At 52.7% G+C, this 15,770-nt stretch overlaps 1 protein-coding gene across 3 annotated transcripts; it reads right to left on the reverse strand.

Moving 5' to 3' along the window:
- Positions 1-4,892: 4,892 nt before the first annotated feature.
- On the reverse strand, positions 4,893-11,162 carry Siglec10 (sialic acid binding Ig like lectin 10). Of its 3 annotated transcripts, none has more exons than XM_047529430.1 (11): positions 10,852-11,160; positions 10,395-10,775; positions 9,974-10,264; positions 9,688-9,735; positions 9,313-9,576; positions 9,044-9,091; positions 8,705-8,962; positions 8,349-8,633; positions 8,168-8,258; positions 7,979-8,087; positions 4,893-5,733 (listed from the first exon to the last, which is right to left on the reverse strand). In XM_047529430.1, the coding sequence occupies exons 1-11, from the start codon at positions 10,931-10,933 to the stop codon at positions 5,467-5,469; spliced, it is 2,124 nt and encodes a 707-aa protein (XP_047385386.1). In that variant the 5' UTR covers positions 10,934-11,160; the 3' UTR covers positions 4,893-5,466. The 3 variants fall into 3 exon arrangements, with proteins under 3 accessions (XP_047385386.1, XP_047385387.1, XP_047385388.1); XM_047529431.1 differs by having other exon boundaries at positions 4,894-5,733; positions 9,980-10,264; XM_047529432.1 differs by lacking the exon at positions 4,893-5,733 and adding an exon at positions 5,771-7,765 and having other exon boundaries at positions 10,852-11,162.
- Between the last annotated feature and the right edge of the window lie 4,608 nt (positions 11,163-15,770).

The following is a 15,770-nucleotide window of genomic DNA, read 5'->3' on the forward strand; positions in this document are numbered from 1 at the left end:
TAGTGAGAGAGAAAGCAGGAAAGCATTAAGATCAGGGGCGTGAAATTCAACTGGCATGTTGAGTGATGTCACACTGACTCTGCCCCTGAAAAGCCATGTCACTTGGGACAAGTTACTGAGCCTCTCTGAGCTTCAGTTTCACTGTGGGGCTGGCTAATAACACTCCTCTCTGTTACTGTGATGTGAGAACACGGCAGAATCAGAGTATGTCCTGGGCCCAGCGCGAAGCCTTTTCTTACTGAGCAACCCATGGCCCGTGGGCACCCATGCCTTTTGACATCGACTTATACACACTCACAGTTCAAGTGGCAGAACCTGGACATCAGGATCAGCTGTCACAGGGCAGGTAGAGAGGACGCAGCTCCACCTGATATTTAGGAGAAAAAAATAGCCGGGGTTGTTGGTGTGGGGAGTGAGGGACAGGTGAAAGTTGTCCCTAAGAGTTGGAGCATGAGGGTCTGTGGGAGATGGCAGCGTGATGAGAAGAGGCAGTGCCTTGGGGCGGCTGAGGAGCTGTGTGGGAGGACGCTCGGGTGTGGACCTGGTGAGTGCTATGGGCCAGGGTCAGAGAGAGCCCTTTGAGACAGGAGAAGTAGCCATGGCGCCCTCTAGAGCTGGAGGCTGTTGGTGCAGGGGTGGGACTCTCCACTGGGGAGGGGTCTTTTCTGTCTCCCCAGGTCCACTGTGAGGGTTGCAGATGTTCTGTTCCGCTCTCCTAGAGCGGGACAAGTGTTGACCGACTTTGCGTTTTCTTGCTTCAGAAGTGGTCGATCGGTTTGACAGGATACCACGATCTGGGGAACTCATGCATGACAGAATTTCTTTCTTAGTGCTGGTGGCTGGAAGCCCAAGATCAAGGGGCAGGCAGGTCACATGTGTGTTGTGGACCCACTTCCTGGTTCACAGATGTGCTTTCTCACTGTGACTGCCTGGTGGAAGGGGCAAGCACTCTGGGGTTTCTTTAATGAGAGCACTGATCCCATTTATGAAGTCCCCACCTGCAGGACCTGATCACCTTTGAATTCTGTCACATTAGGGGTTAGGATTTTTTTTTTTCTTTCTTTCTTTCATTCATTCATTCATTCTTTCTTTCTTTTTTCTTTTCTTTTTTTTTTTTTTTTTTTTTTAGGTGGTGGGTACTGGCGATTGAACCCAGGTGTGCTTAACCACTGATCCATATCCCCAGCCCTTTTTATTTTGAGACAGGTTCTCACTAGGTTGCTTAGGGCCTCCCTAAGATGCTGAAGCAGGCCTCAAACTTGAAATCCTTCCACCTCAGCCACTGGGATTACAGGTGTATGCCACCATGCCCAACCTACACTAAGGGTTAGGTTTTCAACACAAAATTTAGGGGAGATGCAGGCAGCGTATAGTGGGTTGAGTGGGCACCAAGCTTCAGCTGTCTAGAGAGAATCTCTCTCATGCCAAAAGGTAGCAAGAAGCCAAGTTCCAAGCCAGCAGTGCAGCTGGAGAGGTGTGGAAGGAGGGGATCACAACTCTCAGGTCAAGCAACAGAGGAATTGAAACCTCACCGGGCCTACCCAGGTCCTTACACTTCTGCTCTGTGAGAACCAGTGTTTGGATACCCACCCTGCAGAGGGCCAGCTGGCTTTAGCCACAGAGCAGCTTTGGCCATCAGAGACCACAGCTGTGGCCAGATAGGCCAAGAGTCACTTGTCCCATAGCTGTCCCTCCTTTGGGCCCTAATACCTTGAGAAACAAGGTCATGAAGTGGGAATGGCAAAAAAGGATCTTAGAGCCAATGTTCTACCTGTCTTCTCCTGGGGTCAGGTGTGGTTGGAACCTATTCCAGACACGGAGGAGAGGTGATGGGATTTAAGCTAAATTTGAGGTTAAGATTTATGATCAGGCTGAGTTTTATTTTATTTTTTGGTACTGGGGATTGAACCCAAGGCTGCTTAGCCACTGAGCCACATTCCTAGCCCTTTCTTTTTTTTTTTTTTTTTTTTTTTTTTTTTTGATACAGGGTCTTGCTAAGTTGCTCAGGTCTGGTTAAGTTGCTGAGGCTGGCCTTGAATTTGTGATCCTCCTGCCTCAGCCTCCCAAGTCATTGGGGTTATAGGTATGTGCCACTATGCCTGGCTCGGGCAGAGTTTTAGTAATCAGAATGTGACCGGAGACACAATGTCTAAGACATTGTTAAGGGATGAGAAAACGTTTTTCACAGCATGATTGGATCAGAGATTAGCAAAGCAGAACTGTTTTGTTCTTATATTTCCTAGAGCTAATGTTCTTGATTAATTGGTTTAAAAGTGTATCTGACAGTTCCCAAAGTTGAAGCTGGGTCTTCTGACTGCAAGCCTGGTGTTGTTTTTTTCCCCTATTTATACAACATTGCCTTCCCCAGGAGACTTGGCCAAATGCCGGTACTCCTCCAAGTCCCAAGCCATTACTGTAGAAGTCAGGACCTTAACACAGATATTTTGAAGTTCCTGACCCCTGGCCAAACTTGTTCTAGCAACACAATCTTGCAATTTCCAAGGTCAAACAGGTGATCAAGAATTGCTGTCATGGCAGGATTCAATGGTAGATGGAGAAGAGAAGCCTCATCCTTTTTGAGGCTTGTGGAAAATTCCCCTTTTCCTCAAGACCCTCCGGCACCCAGCTGTCGCCAAGCTTAGTTAAAGGGAACTGCTCAACCTGCAGTGATCACCCACTGTAAGGTCTATACGAGGCTGAAACCCAGTGCTGCTGTTCAGTTGCATGACCTTAATTTAGCAAGAGCTTGTCCCTTTTTAGCCTCATCTATAAAATGAGGTGGTTGCATGGGTGACCCCATAGGATGCCTCTATCATGCTGTTACTCTACGTGCACTGGCTTCTGGCGATCAACTTCAGTCCTGTAGCTACTTTGGTTATGGTCTCTAAATTGCTGAGGGCCTTGATAATTTTTGGAGGCTGGCTTTGAACTTGTGATCTTTCTGCCTCAGATTCCCAAGTTGCTTGGATTACAGGTGTGGGCTACTGTGCCTGGCTTCCACACCACGGTAGCAGGTACTTCTGGACAACAATTCAGAGGAGACCAACATAGCGCCAGAGTCAAATTTCCTAGGATGAATTTTACTAATGGGTTGCCATCTTTCATGTCTCAGTATGCTCATCTGTAAGATAGAGAAATAATAATAAACGTATACAAGGACTCTTGGAAAATTAATCATGAAGCTTTTGTTGTTGTTTGCAACAGGGATCTTTACCTGGGAACAAGATTGGTTTATTAAACTGTCCTCTGTAGAGCTTGGAACCACCAAGAGGTTTTTGTTTTGTTTTGTTTTGTTTTGTTTTTTTGTAATGGGAATTGAACCCAGGGCACTTAACCACTGAACCACATCCCCCTTCGTATTTTTAAAATTTTGAGATAGGGTCTAAGTCTAAGATACTTAGGGATTCACTAATTTGCTGAGGCTGGCCTCAAACTTGTAATCCTCCTGCCTCAGCCTCCCAAGGTGCACACCAGATTAAGAGGGTCTTTTTTTTTTTTTTTAATTTTCCTTATAGCTGTAGATGGATTCAATACCTTTATTTATTTATTTACTTTTATGTGGTGCTGAGGATTGAACCCAGTGCCTCACGCATGCTAGGCAAGCACTCTACCACTGAGCCACCTCCCCAGCCCAAGAGGGTCTTTTTAAATGAGCTATGACTACTGAATAAAATTATGAGTTGTTCTTCAGTTTTCTTGTGACTTTATAAGAATTTTTACCCATTAACTTCTTTGTAATATTAATATTAGTAAATATGTTTTGGCTCTAATGAGATGAGGAGTGTGGCTGAGCACAGGACTGTCCACGAGACTGTCAATTATGGACTGTCAATCATCTCAGATATAACAAAGGTCGTCTGGTCACCTCATCTAGGGAGGAAGTAGTGACAAGCTATGTCTGTGGGGCTGGCAGAGTTATCTTCTCTTTTTCCCCTCCCTCAGAGAGAGTGGGTGGTGGGGCTTTACTTCTTAGAAAGATAAACAATTATACAACAAACTCTTTTATAAGTAATGGCTCAGAAACCAGTGCCAAAAAATGCTGATTACTATCGAATGTTATCTTAGGTACTATCGAATGTTAAGAGGTTTTGAAATAGATTCTGGACCAATACCTTTTTCTTAAAGTTCCGACCCTTTTCTTGCTTTTTTTTTTTTTTTTTTTTTTTTTTAAATAAAAAGAATCAGTTAGTTGGGACTTGGTAAGATAAAGGGAAATTTCCCTAGTCTTTGGTCAAAAATCCCTTTAAAGTTTTTTGCAAGTATTAAATTGGATAATATAATCACTGAACAGCAGTGCTTGGAAGATAGTAAGTGGTCAATCTATGTTAACCACTATTATACAAATTTTCACAAATACATAGCTCTGGATTTAAGAGGTTCTGACTGGAGTGGATGTTTTTACAACACAAAGATCATTGACTGACATGGTTCCTCTACCTATACTTGGAAAACGTTCATGAATCCCAGACCAACTTTTCCTCTCCATCTAAGTGGTTGATTTTGGAAATTAGATGTCTTCTTTTATTATCCTTTCCCTACTGTTTAGCATCTTGACCTTGTTGACTTAATTAAGGAGCTGTCTGGCCTGGGGCTTTCTGAGCAGCTTTTGACTCAGGAGTGCCCCCTTCAGGAGAGATATTAAAATGGCGGGGAAAGCTGTGGATTTGGAGCCAGAGCCATGATCTGGGCTCCTGTTTCCGCTAGTGGCTCCTGTGTGGCTTCAGACAAACTAATTTACTTCTCTGAGTCTCAGATATCCTCACAACAAAGATACTTTCTGTCTTACGCAGTTTTTACTGAAGGATTCAACTGTAAGTGACTGACTTACAATGTGCTGGGCAGTAGTTCTGGAGGTTCAAGGGTATGGTTCGGGTACCTCTCAGCTTTGGTAAAGGCCCTGTGGCTACATCCCAACATGGTGGCTGGCACCATGGTGGGGGTGAGAGAGGCAGGGCATGTGGCAAGACAGGAAGGCGGAGAGTGGAGAAAGTTAGACTTGTAAGCTCTTCTCTTGAGAACAAATCCACTCTGCAAGGTAGGCATTAATGCAAGGTAGGTGAAGCTCCACATCTGACCACCTTCCCCTGGGCCCCCCCTTGCAGGTTCCACCCCCTCAACAGGACCCCAGTGGCCATCCAGCTTCCAGTGCATGTGCCCTTGAAGGACACAGGCTCAAACCCCATCCAAGTCCTAGCAGTGACCTCCAAGGCCCTCCAAGGCCCTTAGCCAGGATGGTACCTATGTGTAGATGAAAAACTCTCTACTTTGCTTCTCAAAACACTGTATTCAGAGAAGACCACTCGGGATAGATTTGTTAAGCTCTTTCCAAAAGACTGGTCTGAGATGGAGTGACCCAGCCGTGGAGGATTTCTTTGGAAATAAGAGTCTGAATACCCTGTTCCTTGAGCCTCTTTATTGCCGACCTTTCTCCCCAGCTGAGGTCCTAATCCTGAAGCCCAAGAGTCCTCAGTGGAACTTGATTTCTTCGTAATCTGTGTGGGTGTCTTTGGGCACCTGGGTGGCCCACTGTCTGAGGCCTGGGAAGGTGAGAGCAGCATAGTGGAGCTCCTCGGGGCTGTTCTTGGGGTCCAGGGCTGGAGTGGACCACCTGGGCTCTGGGTAACCCGGGGGAACAGAATGCAGCTCCTTTTGATCCTTCTTTGGTCCTGGGGAGTAAGCATCTGGAGAGGGGATCCTAGAAGAGTTGCTTGGCATGACCTTCCGATCCCGCGCCTGAGAGAACAAGGACAAGTACTCAGACCTCCCTCGCGCCAGGCACTGACAAGGAAGGGGTCAGGGACGTGGGGTCCTGCCCTCCCGAGCCCCAGTTCCATCTTGGGGGCCAGAACAAACACTCGGTGAACAAAAATGTAATAATGAATCTATGAGAGATTCAAGCAGAGGGAGAAGGCAGCGGAAAGGAAGGTGGGGTCACTCTCAGAGCATCCAGGAAGTGGAAGCATCATCCTAAAGACAGGCCTGCGCTCCGGGTTCGCAGCTGTGTTCATCAACAGCCGAGAAAGGAGTCAACCTGCGAGTCCACGACGGATGCACGGGTGGAGAAAACGTGGCAGATACAATCATCTTACTTGGCCATAAAGGGAAGGAACCCTGCCATTTGTAACAACGTGGGCGGGTCTGGAGGACCTGGGCAGAGAGTGGTGTACGTGCGTGAAGAGGAGCCAGTCAGCCCAGTGGGTAAAGCAGGTGAGGCTGGGGAGACAGGTGGGAGCCAGGTCAGCAAGGGCCTTGCATGCCCTGGCGAGCTCTTGGCCTTACTCGGAGTCTGACTGGAAGTCACTGGAGGTTTCAACAGGAAAGTGAGATGTTTTGATTTATGCCTTTAACTTTTTATCTTATATATTAAAAGATAATATAAGGAAGTTGCAAAGATAGCACGAGGAGGGCCCCTCTGCCCTCTGCCTGGTTTTCCCAGTGGTTGCATCTTGCGTAGCTGTGGGGGAACCTCCAGACGAGGAAGCTGACCTTGGTATAAGGTGTGCGGAGAGTTCTGTGCAATGGTATCACCTGGCAGGGGCTGTGGGCTGCACGAGTCTCCCCCAAGGTCATATGCTGAAGTCCTGATATCTCAGAATGGGACTGTGTTTGGAGACAGGGTCTTTAAAGAGGTATTTAAGGTAAAATGAGGTAGTATGATGGGCCCTAGTCCCTTATGACTGCTGATCACAGATGCACACGGAGGGAAGACCAGGGGAGGAGGAGGGTCCTCAGGAGAGACCAGCCCTGCCTACACCTTATTGGGGACTTCCAACCTCCGGAAGTGTGACAGGACAGATTTCTGTTGTTTAGGCTGCCCCTTCTGGGGTCTTGTGATGGCGGCCCCACAGACTAGTGCACACAGGTAGGCCCGCGTGAGCGCTGCGGTGGAGACGAGGACTGCACATCACCAGCGTGCTCCTTCGCGGTCCTTTAGAGTCCCGCTCCCCGCCTCACCCCTGTTCCTCACCTGTTCTGCACCTCTGTAATTTCATCATTTGACAGTGAGATGGATATTGAATGAGACTGGCCCTTTTCACGATTTTTTTTGTTGTTGTTCCTAAGATCCATCCAACCTGTTGCATACTTCAGGAGTTAGTTCCTCTCGATGCTGCGTGGTATTTTGTGGGGTGGGAGTCCCAGCGGGGGACAGAGTGCGTGGAGTGGGCCTGCAGAGGGCGGCTGTGGCGGTGGGCTGGGTGTGCACTGGGGGGACTTGCTGATGGGTTGGTGGTGGGGAGTGGAGAAGAGGCGTGGAAGGGTGCAGGGCTTTGGGCCTGGCTGGGTAGGTGTGGTAGGGTTTGCTGAGGGGCTGGAGGGAGAGGCATAAAAGGTAGAGTTGGTCCGAATTGGCTGTGGCGGGGGCTGGGTGTGAGAGGCCCACCAGACATCCCCTTGGAGATGCTGCATGGCGGGTGGGTGTGGAGCATGGGGGAGAAACCTGGAGAGGGAGGTTTGGGGATCGTGGGCAGATAGATGCCGGCTCCTAATTACATCTGGCATTTGCTGGGGACCAAGTTCTCTTCTTGACATTCTACAGGTGAACTATATTTAATACCCGCAATAATCCTAAGAGGTAGACACTAAGTTGTCCCCATGTTACAGTTCAGGAAGTTGAGGCACAGAGAAGTTAAGTAACTTGTTCAAAAACACAGAGCAACGGAAGCAGGATTTGAGCCCAGGCAGGTTGACTTCAGAGACAAACTCTCAATGACATTAAAAATGATTACGTAGCTGTTCTTGATGACGGTAAGGGAGTAACCGGGGCCTGTGGAGAAAGTGCCTGTGTTCTAATCCTCAAACCAGCTCTGAGGGGGCAGAGGCAGAAATGAAGGCTGGGGAGGTGAACTTGAATCCAACACTTGATTCTTTGTCCACCTTGAAGGCAAAGGCGGGGGCAGGACAGGGAAGGATATGGGCAGGACAAGAAGGAAACGCTAGATCAAAGGCAGAAACGACGGGCAGTAGCGTGGCCACTCACCCGGGGGCCGGCCTTGGGGCCCAGGTTGATGTACTCCAGGATGGTGCTGCTGCGGGAGACCCGGGGCCCCGCCTCCGCCCGCGGCCGCGCCTTCCTCAGAGTCTTCACGCTGCGGAAGCGACCCCGGCATGGCACGCGCTGTTGCTCTGCCCTTTCCCCAGCCCTGGCCCCGGTGCCCCTCCCACTCACATGACCAGGACGAGGCAGAGGGAAAGGACAGCCGTGACGCCGATGCCCAGAAACACTCCGCGGGAGAATGCCGTGGGTCCAGGCGTCTCGTCTGCACAGGGAGAGGCGGGCTGCTCGGGTTCCCAGGCCCTCCCAGCACCCCAGCCCCTGCGCCTGCCCCGCCCAGCCACCTGCCCCTGACCTGGCAGCAGCAGGAGGGTGGCGCTCTGGGTGCCGTGGGCGTTCTGGGCCTCGCAGCTGAGCCTGAGGCCAGAGCTGACCCCCTCATGGAGGCTCAGGGAGCTGTTGGCCCAGGGCCCCGCGGAGCTGGAGGTGACCCTGAGGGAGGCATTGCTGCTGTTCCCCTCCAGCAGCCCCTCCCCCAGCCGCCAGTGCAGGGAGGGGGCGGGCCAGGCGCGGGAGGAGCAGCTGCAGCGCAGAGCCCGGGCCTCCCAGGAGCAGGAGGGTCCCAGCAGCCGCGGGGGGTCTGTGGAGAGCGAGAGAAGGGTCAGCAGGTGCCACCTCGCCCCGGCCCCAGGCCTGCCGTCGCCCACTCACAGTGCACAGAGAGGCTCAGGGAGATGTGCTGGGCGCCCAGCGGGCTGCGGGCGTGGCAGGTGAATTCTCCTTCGTGCTCTGTCTGCACCCAGGGCAGCTCCAGGACCCCGGGGTCGGAGGGCCACTCAGGGCTCAGGGTCTGCGGCCCCCAGGTCCAGCTCAGCCTGGCTGGGGGGTGGCTGTGGGCCACACAGACCAGGCGCAGGCTCTGGCCTTCCAGGACCGGGAGGGACGTGCCGTTCCGGATGACTTCCAGGACTAGGGAAGGAAGAGGCAGGACTGACCTGTGGCTCCATCAACGGGGCACCGAGGGCCCCTGCTTCCTCTCTGCCTTCCTACCTGTCCTGTTTTCTTGGGAAACTGTCACTCTCAGGTCCTCCGGAGGATCTGCAATGGAGACGGATCAGCTCCAGGTGGGCTGGAGCTCCCCTCTGGGCAGAGGATCCACCCCAGGAGACTGCAGTGATGGGAGGGGAGAATCGCCTGCTGGGTCCCCGACTCTGACTACCCAGTGGTCCAGCAGGCCAGGAGCCTGGTGCCAGCGTCCTGGGGTCCCAGGCTCCTCCTCAGCTCCCCTCCCAGACCCAGACCCTTCTGGTCACACTCACACTGCACAGAGAGGTCCAGGGTGCCACGCTGGGAGCCCAGCCCGTTCTCTGCTCGGCAGGTGTAGCGCCCAGAGTCCCCAGGTCTCACGGTGGGCAGCTCCAGCTCCAGGGTTCTGGGACCCGAGGAGCAGGACCAGGAGAGGACTCGGTCCTCCAGGACCCAGCTCAGTGTGGCAGGGGGATGGCTGTCGGCAGCACAGAGGAGCCGCAGGAACTGGCCTTTCTGGACTTCCAGATACGAGACGTTTCCCTGGGACTCTGGGACTGGACAGAGACAGAGACGGAGACAGAGCTGCAGAAAGGCCTCCCCTTCCCGCAAGCCTCTTCTTTTCCCAGAGAGGACTGATCCAGGCCAGCCAGGCGGGCCCTCAGTACCTGATGCCTGGTCGCGGAAAACTTGGATGACAGGTTCTTTAGGGGCATCTGCAACAAGAGGGGGAGCTGACTTCAGGGGGATGTTTTGTTCCTCACAATGAGAAAGGACTTCCTTGGAAGAGAAAGTATGACCCTTCCCACAAGGACAAGTGACCAAGCACCACCAAAGCCCCCAGCCCCTCCCAGGGCCAAGCCACAGCTGGAACTCCACACCTCCTTCTCTGTGAACTCTTCCAACCCTGGATCTGAAGGCTTCTCCACCTAACCCCAGAGTGTCCAAACTCACACTCACGGGCCACACTCAGTTGGACGGTCCTCTGTGTGCTCACACCCTGTCTGGGGAAGACCACTTGACAGGTGAGCGCAGTGCCGTGGTCGTGGAGCTCTGGGGTGAGGCTGAGCGTGGAGAAGTGGGAGGCTGGCGGCCCTTTTCCTTGGGAGTAGAAGGCAGTAGTGCTCCAGGAGAAAGAAGGGGCGGGGCATCGCTCAAAGGCCAGGTCAAACACACAGAGAACGGGCACGGGCCGGCCGGGCTCCAGGGTCGCAGGGAGGAAGACATCTGGCTTCTGAGTTAGGCCTGGGGAGAGGGGGCCAATCCTAGGACTCCGGAGTGTGTCCCCGAGAGCCCACTCCGCTCAGGTCCCGGGCCCGTTCCCCGCAGTTCATGCCCAGCGTGAGAGGCAGGGGGTCCCCACCGCATCCCGTACCTGTCACTTTCAGAGAGAACCCTTTCAGGAAATTATATTTCACTGAGGGTCCTCTCTCCACCCGGAAGAAGTAGCCTGCCTCGTCCTCCCACCGCGCGTCCGTGATCATCAGGGAACAGTCGTCTTTGCTGGGATCCCCCACGAGCTGGAAGCGGTCCCGGGTCCTACTCTGCACCCTCTGACCCGGCTTGCTTGTGGCCACTGGATCCTGTCTGTCTGTGTTGGCCCCTTCTCTGAACCAGTATCCATGAACTGAGAAAGAGGCAGTCCAGCGACTGTCCCGGGGGTAGGAGAAGGAGCAGGACACCAGCGCGCACAGGCCCCGCTGCACCGTGACCGACTCAGGCACCCGCAGCCAGTACTTTTGCTGAGCCTGGGACCCTGAGGGGAGACAGAGGCTCAACTTGTAACCCCAGCCCCAACCCCAACCGGGTCCCTCGGGTCCCCTGCCACTCACCACCCAACAGCAAGGACGGCAGGGACAGCAGGAGGAGCATCTTGGCCTTGGGAGGCCCTGGGACCTGCCTGAGGTGGCTCATTCTCCCCTGGTGCTGTGCTATCCGCGTAGAGCAGAAGGGGAAGCTCGGGCGGAAGCTCAGCTGGGGATTGAAGCGTGAAACGAGCAGCCCATTACCAGGGCGGCCGTGGGGCTCAGCTCCTCCGTCCCCCTCCTACCTTGCCCACTCGTCTCATCTTTGGTGGGGATCTGTCTGACCTGGGGGCCCGCGGGATGGGGGAGGGCAAGGCCATGTCTGGCTGGGGCCTGGCTGTAGGTGTGTCAGGGGAGTGGAGGTGCCCCATTGGGCCCTGGGTCACTGAGCAAGCAGAAGTGAAAGTGCTTGGTGAGCAGCTGTCCTAGGGGTCCTGGTGGTGGGGTGCAGAGGAGGAGGGGGCTGGTCCCGCCAGATAAGACAGACACCTGGTAAATTGACTTTCCGGCTAGAATATGAATAATCTTTTTAATTTTTTTGTATAAGAATATATCTACTTATGCTGATTTTTTCTTTTGGGCCTATCTGAAATTCAAATCTGACTAGACGTCTTGCTTTTTGGGGTTTCTTCAATCTTGCAACCCTGGACTGATGTCAGTCCTCCCCTTTATCCTCCCGGGTGACCACTGACCCTCCTGCCCCCACCGGGCTTCTGTCCACTTCCCCATCTCCCCTTCCTCTTCTGGCAGACAGTTGTCACCAATGGGTAATCCCCATTGTGATTAGAGCTCCCAGACCCAGAGCTGGGCCCATGCTGGGGGCACTGGTCAACACAGGGGCACAGGGCAGGGGGCTGAGCCAGTGGAAGGAACACTCCTGGAGCTGTCCCACCGCCCTGTTTGGGTCACGTGGAGACTCAATGCCCATCCACCCAGCCCTCGTGCACCAGGCACTGTGCCGCCTGTGGGTGCACAGGGGAAACCCCACAAGGATCTGCTGAACAAAAGTAATTCTTATTCTTCCTCTTCCCTCTCCTCCTCCTCTTCCTCCTTCTGGGATTGAACCCAGGGGTGCTTTAATACTGAGCCATATGCTCAGCCCTTTCTATTTTTTATTTTGAGGCCGGGTCTTGTCAAGTTTCTTAGAGCCTCACTAAGTTGCTGAGACTGGCCTCGAACGTGTGATCCTCCTGCCTCAGTCTCCAGAGTCACGGGGACTACACGTGTGCTGCTGCACCTGGCTCTAACTTTATTCTTATTCATGTGTCTGTCCAGTTGTCCCAGCACTATTTTTTAGAAGAGATTATTATTTTCCATGAAATTTGTACCCTTATTGAAAATCAGTAGATCTTAAGCTTATGGGTTTATTTCTGGACTCAATGAGAATACCTCTTGAACATACAGATTCAAGAGAAAGTCCAGAAGGGCGTACATTAGCCCTAGAATAAGATGATCAGATCTATCATAAGAAAAGCTAAAAATTAACGAAACTTAAAAGACCAGTCTGTCATGCAAGTAACTTCACTGCCTTCAAGAAAAAAGACCAGTGCTCTTTAAAGGAATATGACAAAACCAAGCAGGCAGTCACAACAAACTCCCAGTGTAGGACATTCAGAGAGAAGAGGAACAGAAGAATACATTTACATAAGTGCTGCCTTCAGTTTCCACAAATCTGAAAACCATAAGCCCACAGGCCTAAGACATTTGATTAATTCTAAACGGGATAACCTGTCTCTTTTATCTCTCTCTCACACACACGCCTCCCCATACAGACACATCAAATAATTGAAATCAACTAATTGAACTTCAGTGATAAAGAGAAAATATTAAAACCAGTGAGAGAAAAAGAGAAACTACAAGCAGAGAAGAAGTAGAGAACAAATTAACTGGACCTCGTGGCACACGTCTGTGATTCCAACTACTCAGGAGGCCGAGGCAGGAGGATCACAAGTCCAAGGCTAGCCTCAGCAACATAGTGAAACTCTCAAAAAAAACCAAAACAAAACAAAACAAAAAAAACAAAAAAACAAGCAGAGCTGGAGATGCTTGAGTGCTTTCTTAGCAGGTTCAAGGTCCTGACTTCAATCCCCAACACCACACACACACACACACACACACACACACACACACACAAGAAAAGATGGAAGGTTACAGCAGAATTCTCATGGGACTTCAGTCGGGTCAAAAGAATTTAAGGTATGAATGGAAAAACTGCTAGCCTACTATTCCAAATACATTTCAATTCCAATAAAAATGTCTTTCCATAGCAAATGTAAGTGGGCACACTTCCTGTGAAACTACGGCTGAGAGCGTTCACCGCAGCATACCTGCGCTATAGGAAATAACACAGGACCTTCAGGCAAAAGGAAGACGAGGCGTTCGTTGGAGGCGTTTGGGTGTACGCAGTGAATGAAGAGCAGTCAGAATGGTTACTGTGTGGATAAGCAAACGGAAATTTATTTTTTATTTTCTAAAATACTCTTTAAAACTTGATGGTTACAATCAAAACAAGATATTCTGGGATAGATAAATATATGGACTCGCACTGTGGGCTTATCAAAACCACATCAAATATTGAGAAGCAAAATTATATGTGGACTCTAAATCACATTAGTTAAAAAACACAACTGTGTCCTTACTCCCCTCCCATTTCTTTATTTTTGGCAGTGCTGGGGTTGGAACCAGGGTCTCGCCCAGCGAGGCTGGTGCTCTACCACTGAGCCACATCCCCCAGCCTTTCCTTCAGAACCGTGAGGACGATTCCTGTGGCCCGAGGTGAGGGTGAGGAGGTGCTGTCTCTGGAGAGGACTCAGGGCCAAGTCACACAAGAGCTCCAAGCTCCACAGAGCTGGGCAGGGGCGTCTTGGGACGTGGTGGCCTGGTGGATCCTCTCCACCCATTGGGGCTCTGCAGCCAGACCTCAGTCTCTCCTGCTTCCCTGGGAACCCCAGAACCTGTGAGGAAGTCATTCTGAGACAAGAGACTGGTGCTGTGGAAGGTTTGCTCTGGGAAAACACCCAGGGACACCCCGAAGCCCCAGGACAGCTTGAGAAGTGTCTGCTCACCTGGTGTAGTGGATCCAAGTGAAGCCAACTGCCATGAGGACCCCCTGAGCAGGGTGAGGATTAGAGGCCAGGAACCCTGCTGCTCCCCCGAGATTTGGGGGCAGGAACAGGAGGGACCAGGGGAGGGGCACAGAGGCCTGAGGCTCCTGGTCCACACCTCAGCCCTGCCTGTGCCCCACCTCTGAATGCGGGTCTCCCACTTATGCTCACCCTGCACAGCCCGGCTCAGGGACATGTGGTGGGAGCCCAGTGGGTGCAGCAGGTGAATTCATCGCCTATGACCCCCTGGGGCAGGCTGTTCAGGACCCCAGGATCCAAGGGCTGAGAGGTGCTCAGGGTGAGGCCTCCCCAGGTCCAGCTCAGCACGGTGGGGAGTTGCTGTCGGCTGCGCAGACCAGGCACAGGGACTGGCCCAACTGACTCGCAATGTGGTGGCATCGCCCAGGACCTCTGGGACTAGGGAGACTGAGAAAGGGGCAGGGCTGAGGGGCCCTTCGCTCCCTCGGAGGCAGGAATGGAAAGCAGCCCCTCTGTGCCAGCACTGCGAGGGCAAGCAGGGAGAAGACCTGGTGAGGGGCGAGGAGGCTGCATGCAGACCCTGGGTAGGGGCAGGGAAGTATGTGGAGGGGCTGCAGCAAGGCAGGAGGGGAGGCCAGGCGAGAGGTGCCTGCCTGTGATCCCAGCGACTCTGGAGGCGGAGGCAGGAGGGTTGCAAGTTCAAGGCCAGCCTCAGCAACTTAGTAAGACCCTGTCTCAAAATAAAAGATAAAAAGGACTGGGGATGTAGTTCAGTGGTTAAGTGCCCCTGGGGTCAATCCCCAGTACCCTGCAAAACATGACAGGGGTGTGGGGTCCAGGAGAGGATGTTGAAGTCCACAACCATGGAGTGGAGTTACCGACGCAAGTCTGACCAGGGGGCGATACAGAGATAGGTGGTGCCATTGACCCCTTTCCTGAGGGGCACTGGGAGCCATGGAGGGTTCCAAGTAGGGAAGAAACAGGGTCATATCTGGGTTAGAGAGAGATCCCCATGGTGTCCAAATGTTGACCGGCTGGAGAGTGGCAAATAAGGGGTAGCAGGCCAGAGAGGAGGCTGGTGCTGGTCCAGATAAGAGAGGCCCGAGGCCTCCGTGGGGCCGTGGACATGTGGATGGAGGAAGGGGAAGCTTGAGACTTTTCCCAGAAGTCAAGTTTGCGAAACAGACTGATTGACAGTAACCATTTGGTGAGATAGGGATGTCTCAAGAGATTTCCAGGATACTGACTCAGGGCACTCACGCGGGTGACTCCCGGGACAGACAAGGGTGTGCTCAGAGCAGACTGCACTGGCCAGAGCTGCCCCTGTGGGGCAGGGTCATGCAGACAGCAGACAGGGACCCAGGCCCAGCTGTGGGAGCTTGTACATTTCTGGGAGAGGGGATGGCAAGGGGCGGGCGCAGGGAAAGAGAAAGCCACAGAGAGGGAGAGGAGGAGGTGAGCAGAGCCAGCAACTGGAGGGGAAAGGGAACTGTCAGCTAGGAATTCACAGCCCCCGGGGGATGAGGCCTCTCCTATCTGTGCTGCTGCCCCAGAACACACAGGGGGACAGTTCTGTGGAGTGTCTGGAACAGGGAGTAGTAACTGACCACCTTCAGCATGTTGGGTGGTCATCAGAAGGCCACGGGACCCAGCCCGGCCTCCAGGAACAGTCCCCCCATATCCCAGGCTCTATGTCCCCTTACCCAGACAGCCCTGCCTCCAGGGGCCTGGGCCTCCTGGCCTGGTGCTCACAGGACACATTTAGCTGGACAGTTCTCTCCACCATCACCTCAGCTCCAGGGAGATCACATGACAGGTGAGGTTGGTGCTGTGGTCATGTGGCCCTGATGTGTGGCTGAGCAC

The sequence above is a fragment of the Sciurus carolinensis genome, chromosome 16 (assembly GCF_902686445.1).
Source record: "Sciurus carolinensis chromosome 16, mSciCar1.2, whole genome shotgun sequence".
NCBI classification, from domain to species: domain Eukaryota; kingdom Metazoa; phylum Chordata; class Mammalia; order Rodentia; family Sciuridae; genus Sciurus; species Sciurus carolinensis.